Below are 16,993 nucleotides of genomic sequence, written 5' to 3'. Positions count from 1 at the left end.
TTCGGAGGCTGAGGTGAATGGATTGCCTGAGCCCGCGGGTTCGAGACCCGCCTGGGCAACTTGGCGAGACCCCATCTCTACAATAAATCAAAAATTAGCCAGGCATGGTGGCGCGCACCTGTAGGTCAGTTGCTTGGAAGGTTGAGGCGGAAGGATCGCTGGAGTCCAGCAAGTCAAGCCTGCCGTGGCCGGGAGCGGCCATTGCACTCCAGTCTGGGTGACAGAGTGAGACTCCAATTCAAAAAGAAAAAAAGAAAGCATCCTAAGCAGTGATCTCTTCCTTCCTGTTTCATAATTAAAAATTTTCCCTCCTAAATTGTTTTGATTGATTGTCATAGCTTTTCCCACAGTCCCCCCCCAAATGTAACCTGATAGGAGTTAAGAGCGTTCATAAAATTATTTTTTCTACAAGTTTTATACCAGGCTTTAAGGAGTGATTATGTCTTGAGTATGTTTTCATAGGTTATTTTCTGGAAAATTATGCAGTAGAAGATAATGCCTTTATTTACTCAATTTTAGTGTTTCTACTTTTTCTGTGGTGCAGAATGAATGACTTAAAATTATAGTAAGTCCTGCTGTGAATCTTCTTAGACTTCTATTCCACATCAAGTTATTTTGGAAGAGTAGTCCTCAAACTTGAAAAATAATCTGTCTCTTTTTTATGTTTAAAATTGAGGACCTCCAAAGAGCTTTTGGTGAGATTATACCTATTGATAGTTACCATGTAGGAAATAGAGAACTTTTTTTAAGTGCTCAAACTCATATACCTTTTAGTCTTCACAGAACAAAAGCCTAAAAGTGAAAGTGGTCATAGCACATAACAGTATTCTTGTTAGACCCTCACTCCTGCTTTAAATGAATGTGTATGTTCTTCTATTGTGTATTTCTTTCTAATGACTTCTCCTCAAGATGCTTTTATAAAAAGGTAGATAATGAATGTCACTATTTTACTAGTACTGGAAAAGTCGTTGATCTATTTCAGCTATAGTAACAGAGTTGATTTTTTATGATGGTTGAAGGTCTTTAATTATCTTAACGCTTAAACCGTAGTTATTTTTCATTATAGTTTTGTTAGTAAATATTTTCTCACAGCATCTTTTGAGTAGGCAGTATTGCATAGGAAACCATGTATTCCAGACAGACTTCCAAGTTAGATTTCCAGTTCTGCCACTTTGTGACTTGGGCAAATTACTTCATATCTCTGAAAGTCTGTTTATTCAAATATAAAATGAAGAAAATGTGTGTGTGGTTTTTTTTTTGTTGTTGTTTTTTTTTTGAGTTGGAGTCTCACTCTGTCGCCCAGACTGGAGTGCAGTGGCCGCTCCCGGCCACCGCAGCCTCAACCTGCTGGGCTCCGGCGATCCTTCCACCTCAGCCTTCCATGTAGCTGGAACTACAGGTGTGCGCTACCACGCCCGGCTAATTTTTTGATTTATTGTAGAGATGAGGTCTCGCCTGCCCAGACAGGTCTTGAACCCGCGGGCTCAGGCAGAAATTTGTTTTTATAAGGGTTGGAAACATTGGTACATAGGTGTTTCGGTTTCATGTATTAATAGTGTGGGAAATATCAAAATGAAATTTAAGACTACTTTAGAAAAATTTCACAAGTGTTAGATTTTTGTCTGATAGATGCTCTGGAAGCTGCTTATAGTGGCCAGCCATCTATAGTTTTTTATAGAAATGAAGTCTTTAATTTCCTTGTAACAATTACTGTTTCAGTGAAACTCAAGTTTTTCCCAGAGGTTAGTTCTGCTCTGAATTGTAAAGAAAATTTTATAACAGCCTTGGGAGAATGATTGGTTAATTCTGTTAGATGAGAGGTAGATGGCATACTGCTTAAGAGGTCAAGTTTTCTCTGACCTCAGATGTTGGTTTGAATTATGGCTCAGTTCTGCCTCTTGCTTTGTTTAGCAGTAGATTCCATTTCCTAATCTCTAAAATGGGACTGACAAGTGTCTTATAGAGATGTAAAATAAAAACATAAGTCTGTAGCTTATAACATACATTAAATAGTCCATAAGTGTAGGTACTTTTGTAATTTACATGTGATTTTAAAACTTTTTTTTTCCCTCTCCCCCTAGGCTATGGTGAACTAAATGGTAATGCTGGAGAAAGAGAAATATCTTTAAAGAGCCTCGGTTCTGATGAAGCTACCAACCCTATTTCCAGGGTCCTCAATGGCAACCAGCAAGTTGTAGACACTAGCTTGAAGCAGACTGTAAAGACAAGCACCTTTGGGAAAGCAGGAATTAAAACCAAGAATTTCATTCAGAAAAACAGTATGGACAAAAAGAATGGGAAGTCTTATGATAATAAATCTGGAGAGAACCAGTCTGTAGATAAGACTGATACTATAGCAATTCCAAATGGTGTGGTAACAAATAATTCTGGCTATATTACTAATGGTTATATGGGTAAAGGAGCAGATAATGATGGTAGTGGATCTGAGAGCGGATATACCACTCCTAAAAAAAGGAAAGCTAGGCGCAATAGTGCCAAGGGTTGTGAAAACCTTAATTTAGTGCAGGACAAAATAATGCAACAAGAGACCAGTGTCCCAACCTTAAAACAGGGACTTGAAACTTTCAAGCCTGACTATAACGAACAAAAGGGAAATCGAGTAGATGGTTCAAAGCCCATTTGGAAGTATGAAACTGGCCCTGGAGGAACAAGTCGAGGAAAACCTGCTGTGAGTGATATGCTTCGGAAAAGCTCAGATAGTAAACCTGGTGTGAGCAGCAAAAAGTTTGATGATCGGCCCAAAGGAAAGCATGCTTCAGCTGTTGCCTCCAAAGAGGACTCGTGGACCCTATTTAAACCACCCCCAGTTTTTCCAGTGGACAATAGCAGTGCTAAAATAGTTCCTAAAATAAGTTATGCAAGCAAAGTTAAGGAAAACCTCAACAAAACTATAGCGAACTCTTCTGTGTCTTCATCTTCATCCTCTTCGTCATCGACTGGGGAAACTCAAACCCAGTCATCAAGTCGATTATCCCAGGTCCCTATGTCAGCGCTAAAATCTGTTACTTCTGCCAACTTCTCTAATGGGCCTGTTTTAGCAGGGACTGATGTATATCCTCCAGGGGGTCAGCCACTGCTAACTACTGCTGCTAATACTCTAACACCCATCTCTTCTGGGACTGATTCAGTTCTCCAGGACATGAGTCTGACTTCAGCAGCTGTTGAACAAATTAAGACTAGCCTTTTTATCTATCCTTCAAATATGCAAACTGTGCTGTTGAGCACAGTACAAGTGGATCTACCCTCTCAGACAGATCAGCAAAATCTGGGGGATATCTTCCAGAATCAGTGGGGTTTATCATTTATAAATGAGCCCAGTGCTGGCCCTGAGACTGTTATTGGGAAATCATCAGATCATAAAGTGATGGAGGTGACATTTCAAGGAGAATATCCTGCCACTTTGGTTTCACAGGGTGCTGAAATAATCCCCTCAGGAACTGAGCATCCTGTGTTCCCCAAAGCTTATGAGCTGGAGAAACGGACTAGTCCTCAAGTTCTGGGTAGCATTCTAAAATCTGGGACTACTAATGAGAGTGGAGCCTTATCCTTGGAACCCAGTCATATAGGTGACCTGCAAAAAGCAGACACCGGTAGTCAAGGTGCTTTAGTGTTTCTCTCAAAGGACTATGAGATAGAAAATCAAAATCCACTGGCCTCTCCTACGAACACTTTGTTAGGCTCCGCCAAAGAACAGAGATACCAGAGAGGCCTAGAAAGGAATGATAGCTGGGGTTCTTTTGACCTGAGGGCTGCTATTGTATATCACACTAAAGGTAACTCATTTGTTTCCTATACAAAGGTTTTTATTTATTAGCATATTTTTATTAGTTTGTATTAAGAGTGAACATTTCAGAGTTTAGTTGAGAATGACAGTGTAGATAAGCAAACATCAGGATAAGCCTATGGCATCAAACTAATTCAAGGTCTTTAGAAATAGTATGATTAAAGTTTAGAAGGAATGTTATTTCCCAGCTTAAAAGCATTTTTTAATATAGACAAATACAATTGACCTACTTGGTTTATTGGGGAAAAAAAGGGTAGGAGCTTGCTTAGAGGTATGGTGTTATAGTTCCTCTTGAACACTTTTAAGAGTGCTTTAAAATTTTCTTTGAACAAACATTCCCCTCTGCTTTTTATGTCATGTGCTTTATTAGTAGGGAGCAGTGTTTTTGAGGCGGAATCTGAAAAAAGATGGAGTGTTAAACTTTTTTCTCTTGTAAGAAGGAATAATGAGTTCTAGAAAATAATTTGGAGAAATTACAATGGCAAGTATGATTAGCATAGTAGAGACCAAAGTTTTGGAATGTCTGTGCTTTTCATATCCCCAAAGCCCATGTTTAAAGGGAACAAGATAGCTTTCAAGTTTCATGCTAATAACTTCCTTAGAATGTGGTTTGTATGTGTGGCATAATTGTAATTTAAATCCTTAGAGCAAATAATGAGGTTTAATGAATGATGTTTATAACCTTTTGCTTTTGAGAATAGTGGTTTTCAGTCTTCCCACCCCTTCCACCTCCATCTTGCCCCCTTCCCTAACAGAAATACATACTCCATGCATGCATGTGTACACTAATATATACTGCACATTCCCATTTTTAACAATGGCTCATTTAGGCAATGACTTGGCAACTGCAGGGAAGAGGGGACATATCAGATAGTGGGTATTAGGTAATTACCATATTCTCCCTGGAAGAAATCATTGCCTCAGAGATGAATAACAAAGCTATTTATGTGACTTTTAAGTGAATTTCCTAGTGTGCATACCTTTCCTTATCTGCAGGCTGGAAGACATTTAGTACAATAAACAGATGCCCTTTTTATATCATTTTCCTTCCTTTAAAAATGGGAACAAGTAGTAGAATTGCCTTATGGAAGTTTAAGAATAGGAATCCTGGTAGATTACCTTTATCTGTTTTTCTTGTTCTCCAGCTTTGCTCTTTGGAAGTAGCTGCAGGAGCTGGATGTTTTTAGGAGAGTTAGAGCAAAAAGAAATGCTCAGTTTCTTAAGATGTGGTTAATTATATATAAGTTAACTTCTGCCAGGAGGGTTGGGTGTTTTTGGTGTCATTTTCTGTGCCATGAACTCTCCAGAGACTATTAGTGGAAAATGTTTCTTTTTTTTGAGTTGGGAGTCTCACTCTTGTGTCCCGGGCTGGAGTGCAGTGGCATGTGGCATGTTCATGGCCACCGCAGCCTCAGCATTCCAAGTAGCTGGAACTACAGATGCACACCACCACACCCAGGTAGTTTTTGTGATTTATTGTAGAGACGAGGTTTCACCAAGTTGCCCAGGCTGGTCTTGAACCCCTGGGATCAGGCAGTCGTCTCACCTTGACCTCCTAAAGTGCTGGGATTACAGGCTGAGCCATCGTGCCTGGCTGGAAAATGTTTACCAAAGTATTTTGTACTGATGGTCATTGTGTGAGCCTGAGATGATATCTGGTTTTGTTAAGTTCTCTTACCACTTCCAAAAAAATTAAGGGGATACGTTGTTCCATTAGATAGTTGGTTTTATGAACTTCTCTGTATAGAATTGCAGACCTTTTTAAATGGGAGTATTTATTCCCAGTTATTCTGATTGTATTTTCCCTGTAGATGGGCTAACTGAATATGAAATCAGTGGTATTTAAATAAACTGCAGGGAAGCAGTTATGTTTAGTTTTACTGGTGTTACTGAAGAGACTTGGCTTTAGTAAAGTGCGTCAGCTTGAGTTTTGTAGTTGGATGTTATTGGGATTAATCAGATTGATACTGATTGGTCCCCCCAACCCTAGCAGTGAATAATACTCAGTTCAGTTAGATCCTAGAGTGGCAAGTTTTTTGAATTCCTGCCAAATATTGGTTGCTCTATTAGTAATCCATTGGCCCACTCATTTCTATTTGTTGTTAATCAACTCTTTGAAAGTCCTTTAACAAGAGAAGGTTTTTTGTTTTGTTCTGTTTCCTTAAACTCTTAAAAGAGTAATCAGACTGAAGTATCCGTTATAAGTACTTGCTTTATTTTCTTAGTGCCTTTAGTGTAATCTTTATTTTTTTGAATCGAAGTCTCCCTATCACGCAGGCTGGAGTACCCGGCATGTAATCTTTTCTTTAAATATTGAGTGGCAATGTCTTAATAAATGAGTTGTAGTTAAGCTTAGGTGGGAAGTTCTGTGCATTTCTCCTAAATTCAAAAATAAGCCATTTAGTAAGAGGGTGTATTATATCACTTCATTAGGAATGGTTCATTATTAATTTATAGAGAAATGATGTTTATTTGACTCATGGTTTTGGATGGAGGCTGGAAAGTCCAAAGGCATGGTGGCAGCTTCTGGCAAGAGCTTTTTTTTTTTTGAGTTGGAGTCTCACTCTGTCGTCCAGACTGGAGTGCAGTGGCCCGGCCACCGCAGCCTCGAACTGCTGGGCTCCAACGATCGTTCCGCCTCAGCCTTCCAAGTAGTTGGAACTACAGGCACGGGCTACAACACCTGGCTAATTTTTAATTTATCTTAGAGATGAGGTCTCGACAAGTTGCCCAGGCAGGTCTCAAACCCGCGGGCTCAGGCAATCCACTCACCTTGGCCTCCCAAAGCGCTGGGATTACAGGCTGAGCCACCAAGTCCGGCCAGCAAGAGATTTTATACTTGAAGTTTTTAGATTAAACAGTTAATTGCAGCCTTTTGTTTTTTTGATTTTTGAGTTGGAGTCTCACTCGGTCGCCCAGACTGGAGTGCAGTGGCTGCTCCCAGCCACCGCAGCCTCGACCTGCTGGGCTCCGGCGATCCTTCCGCCTCAGCCTTCCAAATAGCTAGAACTACAGGTGTACACTACCACGCCCAGCTAATTTTTGATTTATTGTAGAGATGAGGTCTCGCCAAGTTGCCCAGGCAGGTCTTGAACCCGCGGGCTCAGGCAATCCACTTGCTTCAGCCTCCCAAAGCGTGGGATTACAGGCTGAGCCACGAGCCCTGCTAGGATTTTTCTTTTAGATTTTTTGTTTGTTTTCTTGGCTTTGTTTTTAAGACAGGATCTTGCCTGTCACCCAGGCTTGAATGCAGTGCCGCTATCATAGCTCACTGCAGTCTCGAACTCCTGGACTTGAGATCCTCCTGTCTTAGCCTCCTGAGTAGATGGTACTATAGGCATGCAGCACCATGCCCAGCCCCTTAGCTTTTGATGTTTATTATGCTGCTAACTTTTCTTAAGAAGTCTTAGTGTTATCTGGGGGGATATTGTACTTTTACACAGGAGTTCCAGTATTTAAAATGAAAGGTAGCCGGGCTCGGTGGCTCAGCCTGTAATCCCGCGCCTTTGGGAGGCTGAGGTGAGTGGATTGCCTGAGCCCGAGGGTTCGAGACCCGCTTGGGCAGCGAGACCTCATCTCTACAATAAATCAAAAAATCAGCCGGGTGTGGTAGTGCATGCCTGTAATTCCAGATACTCGGAAGGCTAAGGCGGAAGGATCGCCGGAGCCCAGCAGGTTGAGGCTGCGGTGGCCGGGAGCGGCCACTGCACTCCAGTCTGGGTGACAGAGTGAGACTCCAACTCAAAAATAAAAAAATAAAAAATAAATAAAATGAAAGGTAAGTTCACAGTTCCTGTTTTTTAACTTGATTATGGAAGATTTTAAGTATGGAACCAATTAATCCATCTTCTGGCTTGGACATTTAAAAAGTATTGTCAGCCGGGCTCGGTAGCTCAGCCTGTAATCCCGCGCCTTGGGAGGCTGAGGTGAGTGGATTGCCTCAGCCCGTGGGTTCGAGACCCGCCTAGGCAACTTGGCGAGACCTCGTCTCTACAATAAATAAAAAATCAGCCGGGCATGGTGGTGCGAGCTTGTAGTTCCAGCTACTTGGAAGGCTGAGCCGGAAGGATCACCGGTGCTTGGCAGGTGGAGGCTGCAGTGGCTGGAAGTGTGCCACTGCACTCCAGTCTGGGTGACAGAGCAAGACTCTGACTCAAAAAAAAAAAAAAAGTCAGCGGGGCGTGGTAGCGCATACCTGTAATTCCGGCTACTTGGAAGGCTACTTGGAAGGCTGAGGCGGAAGGATTGCCGGAGCCCAGCAGGCGAGGCTCCGGTGGCTGGGAGCGGCCACTGCACTCCAGTCTGGGTGACTGAGTGAGACTCCAACTCAAAAAAATAAAAATAAAAAGTATTGTCGAGCCGGGCTTGGTGGCTCAGCCTGTAATCCCGCGCCTTTGGGAGGCTGAGGTGAGTGGATTGCCTGAGTCCGCGGATTCGAGACCTGCCTGGGCAACTTGGCAAGACCTCATCTCTACAATAAATCAAAAATTAGGTGGGCGAGGTAGCGTGTGCCTGTAGTTCCAGCTACTTGGAGGACTGAGGTGGAAGGATCGCCGGTGCCCAGCAGATGAGGCTGCGGTGGCCGGGAGCGGCCACTGCACTCCAGTCTGGGTGACAGAGTGAGTCTCCAACTCAAAAAAAAAGTATTGTCGGCTGGGCACGGTGGCTCATGCCTATAATCCCGGCACTTTGGGGGGCCGAGGTGAGAGGATTGCCTGAGCCCATGAATTTAAAACCAGCATGGGCAACTTGGTGAGACTTCATCTCTACAATAAATCAAAAAATTAGCCATGTGTGGTGGCGCGTGCCTGTAGTTCCAGCTACTTGGAAGGCTGAGACAGAAGTATCACCTGAGCCCAGCAGGTTGAGGCTGTGGTGGCTGTGAGTGTGCCACTGTACTCCAGCCTGGGTGACAGAGTGAGACTCCAACTCAAAATAAAACAAAACAGAAAAACAATACTTCCCCATTCATCTCTCCCGCCAGCCCCTGGCAACCACTGTTTTACTTTGTCTCTAAGTTTAACTAGAATCATGCAGTATTTGTGTTTTGTGACTGGCTTATTTCATTTAAGCATAATGTTCTTAAGGTTCATTCCTTTTAAAGGCTGAGTAATATTTCATTGTATCTGTATACCACATTTTCATTGTCCATTCTCCTGTGATGGACACTTAGGTTGTGTCCACATTTTAGCTATTGTGAATAATACTGCTATGAACAGGGTGTATAACTATCTTGAGCCTGCTTTTAGTTCTTTTGTGGAATTGTTAGATCATAAGATAATTTTGTTTGATTTTCTGAGGAATGGCCATGCTGTTTTTCAGAAAGGCTGTACTATTTCAAATTCCCACTAACAGTGTATAAGGATTCCAGTTACTCCACGTCCTTGCCAACACTTATTTTCTGGTTTTTTGAGCTATCCCAATGGGTGTGAGAGGTGGTACCTTAATGTAGTTTTGGTTTTTATTTCTTTAATGGTGATGTTGAGGACCCTTTCATGTGCTTATTAGCTATTTGTAAATCTTTGGAGAAATGTCTAAGTACTTTGCAAAGTTTTGAACCTTGTTGGTTTTCTTTTGTTGTTTTAGAAGTTTTCTGTGTTTACCTGTTACCATATATATAATTTGCATATGCTTTCTCCCATTCTGTGGGGTGCTTTTTTATTCTGTTGATAGTGTCTTTTGCTACATGATATTTTAAAATTTCTTTTTTTGTTGTTTTTTTCCGAGTCAGAGTCTCATTCTGTGGCTGGGCTGAATAGCAGTGGCATGCTTATGGCCACCGCAGCCTCAGCCTGCTGGGCTCAGGTCCACCTCAGCCTTCCAAGTAGTTGGAATTACAGGCACACACCACCATGCCTGGCTAATTTTTTGGTTTATTGTAGAAATGAGGTCTTGTAAAGTTGCCTAGGCTAGTCTCAAACCCGTGGGCTCAGGCAGTTCTCTCACCTCAGCCTCCCAAAGTGCTGGGATTATAGGCTTGAGCACTGTGCCCAGCCTTTATTGTTATTTTTTTGAGTTGGAGTCTCACTCCGTACCCAGGCTAGAGTGCAGTGGTACGCTCACAGCCACTGCAGCCACAGCCTGCTGGACTCCGGCAATCCCTCCGCCTCAGCCTTCCAGTTAGCTGGAACTACAGGCGTATGCCATTGTGCCCAACTTATATTTGGTTTATTGTAGAGACGAGGTCTCGTCAAGTTGCCTGGACTGGTCTGGAACCTGCGGGCTCGGGCAGTCCACTCACGTCAGTCTCCCAAAGTGCTCGGATTACAGGCTGACCCACTGAGCCTTGCTGATATTTTAAAATTTCATGAAGTCTACTTTGTTTGTTTTGTTGCTTTTGCTTTTGGTGTCATACGATGGAAGTTGTGTGCTTGGTCAGAGTGCTTATCTATTTGTTTATTTTTGAGTCGGAGTCTCTGTCACCCAGGCTGGAGTGCAATGGCATGCTCACAGCCACCACAGCCTTGACCTGCTGGGCTCAGGTGATTCTTCCACCTCAGCCTTCCAAGTACCTGGAACTACAGGCACGCGCCACCATGCCCAGCTAATTTTTTGATTTATTGTAGAGATAAGGTCTCACCGTGTTTCCCAGGCTGGTCTTGAGTCTCTGAACTCGGCCTCCCAAAGTGCTGGGATTATAGACTTGAGCCACCGCTCCTGGCCAGGGTGCTAACTTAAACTGAGTTGATTTGTCTTTCCTGGATAATATTACACTGAAGGATATCAAGTGTTTGAGATGTTGATATTTTGGAGTATTTATTTAAAAATTGTGCTCATAAGAGAGGGAGGGGAGATGAATAAGTTGCATCCTTGACAGTTGAGGTAAGTGAAAGCTATCCTTTGGTCTGCAAAATGAGTTGAGTGTCAAATGTAAAAAAAGTTTCAGTATTTTGTAAAACTCAGTTACATATGTTAAGATGATAGTGCTTACAATATAAGGTATAAAAGCTAAAGTCGAACATGTTGGAGGAAAAATAAGTAGCTCCTTTACGTTCCGATGTCCTTTTTTAAAATCATCGCTATGCCTTTTCTGTGGATGGAGAATTTACTAGCATAAAAACACACCTTCAGGCAACTCTAGGCTAGTGCATGGAATTAAAGAAATTTGTATACTACCTCCACAGGTAGCAGGTTATTGGCATAGGCAATTCACTAGATTTGGGCTGGGCCCTGGAATAAAAATTTTTTTTTAACTTAGTAGGTGGTTTTAATGGCCAGCTAGAGTTGGTAAAAGCTCTAGGAAGCTTTCCTCAGCTTAATCCTTTTTTTTTTCTCTGCCACTTCTGTATTATGAAGGAGTCACGCAATAATTCAGGAGTGTATTTTTTCCTTTCCCCTATGAAGTACCTTCCATAAGCAGAGTATTTTGCTTACTTATGGGAGATTTACTTGGACAGGGTGAGTCTTTTCCTATAAAGACTTTAAACAAATAGAAGAGAAAACAATATATGTTTATGAGACAAAATTTTAAATGTGTCATGAGAATACAGATCCTAGGGGATTTCAGTGGAGGGAGAGGATTTCTAATGAGGTAAAGATAAAAGTAAGTGGAGGATGTTTTCATGGAGACAGCAGTATTTAAACTGGGTTTTGATGAACGGGGGAAGACTTTTTACTTACATGAAAATGCAGAGAAAAGAAAGGTAAAGGGTAGTAAAGTAGAATCATGAGTAAATGAAAATACAGGACGGGATCTAGTTTGGATATGGTGAGGGGACATAGAAGAGAAGAAAAATAAGTTACTGCCAGATTATGGAAATTTTTATTTCAGTCTGGTGGCGGAGGAGCTGCTGAATATCAAGGAAATAGGTTGGTGAAGAGGGAATAACTTAAACGGACAGATAACATGAGTACTAATGCTGTATTCCCAGTTAGTTTATACTCAGGCAAATCGTTTATCATTTTTAAGCCTGAGTTTCTGAGTTTTATGAGTAACAGCTTTTGTCCCATCAGGTTATTCTTAGATGCTTTAAGAACTGATTTAGTGTTAAACAATTGACTGGGTGTGATAGCTCACACCTATAATACCAGCACTTTGGAAGACTAAGGTAGAGGATTGCTTAAGCACAGGAGTTGAAGACCAGAGTGGACCCATGTGATGGAGTGTGCTTGTAGTCCAAGCTACTTGGAGGCTGAGGCAACAGGTTTGTTTGAGCCTAGGAATTCAAGGTTGTAGTGGGCTATGATCGCACCACTGCACTCTGGCCTGGGTAACGGGAAAAAAAGTATTAAATAATTGACTTACAAATCTGTGTTCAGGTAGATTAATATGGCACCGATTAGCAGTGTAAAGGAAGCCATTATTCTGGTAACTAGACGTACACTATCAGTTAATTCTTGGAATAGTATACTCAGAGAAAAAACAAAGGTCATCTGCTTTGCAACCATGTACATGTTCACAGTGTTCAAAATAAACTTGTTTTATATACTTTTTTTTTTTGAGTTGGAGTCTCACTCAGTTGCCCAGACTGGAATGCAGTGGCTGCTCCCGGCCACCGCAGCCTCGACCTGCTGGGCTCCGGTGATCCTTCCACCTCAGCCTTCCTAGTAGCTGGAATTACAGACATGCGCTACCACACCCGGCTAATTTTTTTGATTTATTGTAGAGATGAGGTCTTGCCAAGTTGCCCAGGCGGGTCTCTAACCCACGGGCTCAGGCAATTCACTCACCTCGGCCTCCCAAAGCGTGGGATTACAGGCTGAGCCACTGAGCCCAGCCTATATACTTTTTTTTAAAAGAAAATATTAAGATTCTAAGGAAAAGCAAAAATAATGTTTTAGATTGGGAAAAAGCATAAGTAAGGGAACTGATAGAATATATTTCTACATCTACAGAATTTGGGAAACAGGATATGAGGAGACAAGTTATGGTTGATTGATCCACAGAACTGACAGATTGTGTATATAATTTGGATATTTGTTCACAGAATGATTTAAATATTACATTTTCTCCTTTTAACACAATACTAAAGTATTTTCACATTTACTGCATTTTACTGTAGTTATTCCATGAATACCCTGCATTACCACTGTCTAATTTATTAACATGTGCCTGCAGATTTGACAGTTTAAGAAAATGTACTTTGGCTTCATCCCTGGTTGAATTTCCTAGACTGGCCGGGCTTGGTGGTTCACATCTGTAATCCCAGCACTTTGGGAGGCTGAGATGAGAGGATTGCCTTGAACCCATGGGTTGACCAGCCTGGGCAACTTGGCAAGATCTCATCTCTACAGTAAATCAAAAAATTAGCTGAATGTAGTGGCACCTGCCTGTAGTTCCATCTACTTGTAAGGCTGAGGCAGAAGGATCACCTGAGCCCACAGCTCAAGGACTGGGTGACAGAGTGAGACTTAGACTCAAAAAAAAAAAAAAAAAAAGCTAACATTTACCCCCAGTTTTTTTGTTTGTTTTTTGAGTTGGAGTCTCACTCCTTCGCCCAGACTGGAGTGCAGAGGCACACTCCCGGCCACCACAGCCTTGACCCGCTGGGCTCCGGTGATCCTTCTGCCTCAGTCTTCCAAGTAGCCAGAATTACAGGCATGCACTACCACGCCCAGCTGATTTTTTTTTTTTTGATTTATTGTAGAAATGAGGTCTCGCCAAATTGCCCAGGCGGGTCTCGAACCCGCGGGCTCAGGCAGTCCACTCACCTCTGCCTCCCAAAGCCTTGAGGTTACAGGCTGAGCCACCAAGCCTGGCCTTACCGCCAGTTTTTACTAGCTTAAGTCCTGAAGGTGAGGGAGAGAACTATTCAAGCTCTGATATAGTAGTAACAGAAGCAGAGATTGTCAGTTTCATTCCAAGTAACTTGAATTTGGTATTTTGCTCTTATAAAATAAATAGGATTAGAATAACCATAGCAATAGAAAAGAAAAATAACTTGGAGTTCCAAGTTTATATTGTGTGTATTTAGTGGTGGTCCAGATCATTATGCTTATCCTAGTTTTTTGTAGCTTCACAGGAAAAGTGTTCATTAAGAAGAGTCTACTAAAAAGGTGGTGACTTTTAACAACCTTAAGTCAAAATCACTTGAAACCCTGCCATATTTTTCTCTGGGCATGGTCAGACTGAACAAGTAAAAGATGAGAGAAATTTCTGACAGTCTTTGTAAAAAAAAAAAAAATAGGTACAGTAGACTGGTTGAGATGGGAACTCAGAATAGCAAAATATGGTAGCGTAATAGCCTGTAATCATCAAAAGACAAGTAAATCAGAATCGGGTTGAGCACAGTGGTTCATGCTTGTAATCCCAGCACTTTGGGAGACGGAGGTGAGAGGATTACTTGAGCCCAGGGGTTTGAGACCACCTAAGCAACTTGGTGAGACCTCATCCCTACAATAAATCAAAAAATTAGTTGGGCATGGTGGCATGCACCTGTGGTTCCAGGTACTTGGAAGGCTGAGTCAGAAGGTAGAGGCTGTGGTGACCGTGAGCATGCCACTGTACTGCAGCCTGGGCAACAGTAATACTCCAACTTAAAAAAAAAAAAATCAGAATTGGGAAGGAAAAAGGAGAATTAAAATTTTTAGTGTTACCACACTTGCTGAATTTTACAGAATTTGGTCTAAAATGGTATAAGAAAAAATTGAAAAGCACGATTGGTAAATTATTTGCAGGTTCTTGTGGGAATCAGCTTATTTGGCCTTATGTTTGATTTATTTTCTATCTGGAGGAGTCATGTACTGTGTTAATTTAGATGTTGATTTTTAAAAATTTTCTGTTAAATGAGACTATAATAACATTCCTTTTTTTTTTTTTTTTTGAGTTGGAGTCTCACTGTCACCAAGACTGAAGTGCATTGGCTGCTTCTGGCCATCGCAGCCTCGACCTGCTGGGCTCTGGCAATCCTTCCGCCTCAGCCTTCCAAGTGGCCGGAACTACAGGCGCTTGCTACTACGCCTGGCAAATTTTTGATTTATTGTAAAGATGAGGTCTCGCCAAGTTGCCTAGGCAAGTCTCGAACCCGCAGGCTCAGGCAATCCACTCACCTCGGCCTCCCAAAACTCAGGATTACAGGCTGAGCCACCAAGCCCGGCGTATGACATTCCATTTTAATGCAAAAAATAAGCTTCTAGTTGGCTTTAGTCCTCTTAGCTTCCATCTTTTTCTTTGAGGGATTTTAGAAGTGCCATATCTGTGTAGTTGGACTATATGAACTTACTGAGTTTTGTAGGTCAAAAGAAGTTGAATGTCAATAAGTCTACTTAATACTATCTATTATTACTTTCTGGCTGATTTATGAATATTTGTTCAGATCAATACTTATTGCACTAAGTACTGAGTCAGCAGTGGTGATAGTAGATAAAAAGAAAGGAAGAGAGCCAGGCATCATGGCTTACATCTATAATCCTAGCATTTTGAGAGACTGAGTGGGGAGAATTGCTTGAAGCCAGGAGTCTGAGACCAGCCTGGGCAACATAGCAAGACCTTGTCTCTACAAAATTTAAAAAAAAAAATTGGCCAGGTGTGGTGTATGCCTGTAGTCCCAGCTACTCTGGAGGCTGAGGAAAAAGGATTGCACGAGCACAGGAGATCGAAGCTGCGGTGAGCTGAGATTGTATCACTGTACTTCCACCTGACTGACAGAGTGAGACCTCAACTCAGGAAAAGTTGGGAGATTTGTGTAATTAAGAAACTTGGTTTAGCCGGGCTTGGTGGCTCAGCCTGTAATCCCGCACCTTTTGGAGGCTGAGGTGAGTGGATTGCCTGAGCCTGCGGGTTCGAGACCCGCCTGGGCAACTGGGAGAGACCTCATCTCTACAATAAATCAAAAATTAACCGGGCATGGTAGCACATGCCTGTAGTTCCAGCTACTTGGAAGGCTGAGGTGGAAGGATCATCGGAGTCCAGCAAGTCGAGGTTGCGGAGGCTGGGAGCAGCCACTGCACTCCAGTCTGGGCAACACAGTGAGACTCCAACTCAAAAAAAACAAAAAAACAAACTTGGTTTAATAGGGAAACATGCATGAAAAGAAATACATCACTGGTGTGATTGCTCTTTAGAAAAACATATATTACGTTGTTGGAACTCAGGGTGAGGGAAGGGTAGTGAGGATTCCAAAAATAAGTGAAAGTTAGTATATTTATTGTACAGATAGAGTAAGACATAGTGTTTGAAGATTGCCAGCCTGTTTGATGATTCAGCTTGTTTCAAGGAAGATGAATTGTCCAAGTTTAAAATTCTTCTCACTTACTAATCAAATTTATTTATTGATGTTCCAGTTACTGTGGCAAGTGCTAGAAGCAAAAACAGTACAAATACAAATTCAGTCTCATATTCTAGTAGCTTTTCCCGTAGGCAGTAAGAATCCATTGAAGTGTTTTGAGCAGTGTGGTCACTTTATATTTTAGATTTTTTTTTTTCCAGGACCAAGAAATTTAATAAAGGGGCTGTTACAGAGAGGATCTGTAAGGGAAGAAAAAGAGAGAGAGCTAGATTTATATTTTTAAAGGTAGAGAATGAGCCGGGCTCGGTGGCTCAGCCTGTAATCCTGCTCTTTGGGAGACTGAGGTGAGTGAATTGCCTGAGCCCGCCGGTTTGGGACCCGCCTAGGCAACTTGGCAAGACCTCATCTCTACAATAAACCAAAAAATCAGCCGGGCATCGTAGCGCGTGCCTGTAATTCCGCTACTCGGAAGGCTGAGGCGGAAGGATCGCCGGAGCCCAGCAGGTCGAGGCTGCGGTGGCCAGGAGTGGCCACTGCACTGCAGTCTGGGTGACAGAGTGAGACTCCAACTCAAAAATAAATAAATAAATAAAATAAAGGTAGAGAACAGTTAGCCAGATTGTAGAAGACGGAAGGTAAAGCTGACTAGTGGCAAAAAAAGACAACTTAGTAAATGCCCATTAGACATCACTGCTTGAGGCAGGGCAATGACATTGGGCTAAAAAAAGGGATAGGTGGCTAGAAAGTTGCAAGTGTTAAGATTTGTTGTAGTTGAACACTTCCTCCTTAAATTTCTTATTTCCTTGATTACCTACTGTCCTCTATCCTGCATCTTCAGAATAGCCCTCCTGGTATCATTCTCTGTTTCTCAAATGATGTTCCTTGAGTCCCTTTTCATGTTACACAAACTTTCCAATTCTATAATTACATATTAGGCTTAAGACTTCTTTAGCTGCAGTTACTCTACTGAGTTCAGGCCACATGTTTTCAACATCATCACTTCACTCCAATTGTATATGTA

General features: G+C 42.0%; 1 protein-coding gene across 1 annotated transcript in view; it reads left to right on the top strand.

Annotated features, from left to right (window-relative positions):
* NUFIP2 (NUFIP2, FMR1 interacting protein 2) overlaps window positions 1-16,993 on the top strand; it is a 33,003-nt gene that overhangs the window by 4,202 nt on the left and 11,808 nt on the right. The window contains exon 2 of the mRNA XM_008056601.2: window positions 2,082-3,794. Coding sequence (XP_008054792.1) covers window positions 2,082-3,794 — 1,713 coding nt within the window. The remainder of the gene's footprint in view (window positions 1-2,081; window positions 3,795-16,993) is intronic.

Source organism: Carlito syrichta, unplaced genomic scaffold, assembly GCF_000164805.1.
Source record: "Carlito syrichta isolate Samal-C Ts95f unplaced genomic scaffold, Tarsius_syrichta-2.0.1 Scaffold84695, whole genome shotgun sequence".
In the NCBI taxonomy this organism is placed as follows: Eukaryota; Metazoa; Chordata; class Mammalia; order Primates; family Tarsiidae; genus Carlito; species Carlito syrichta.
Note: the sequence above shows the minus strand (reverse complement) of the source record. Positions and strands in the feature narration are given on the sequence as shown.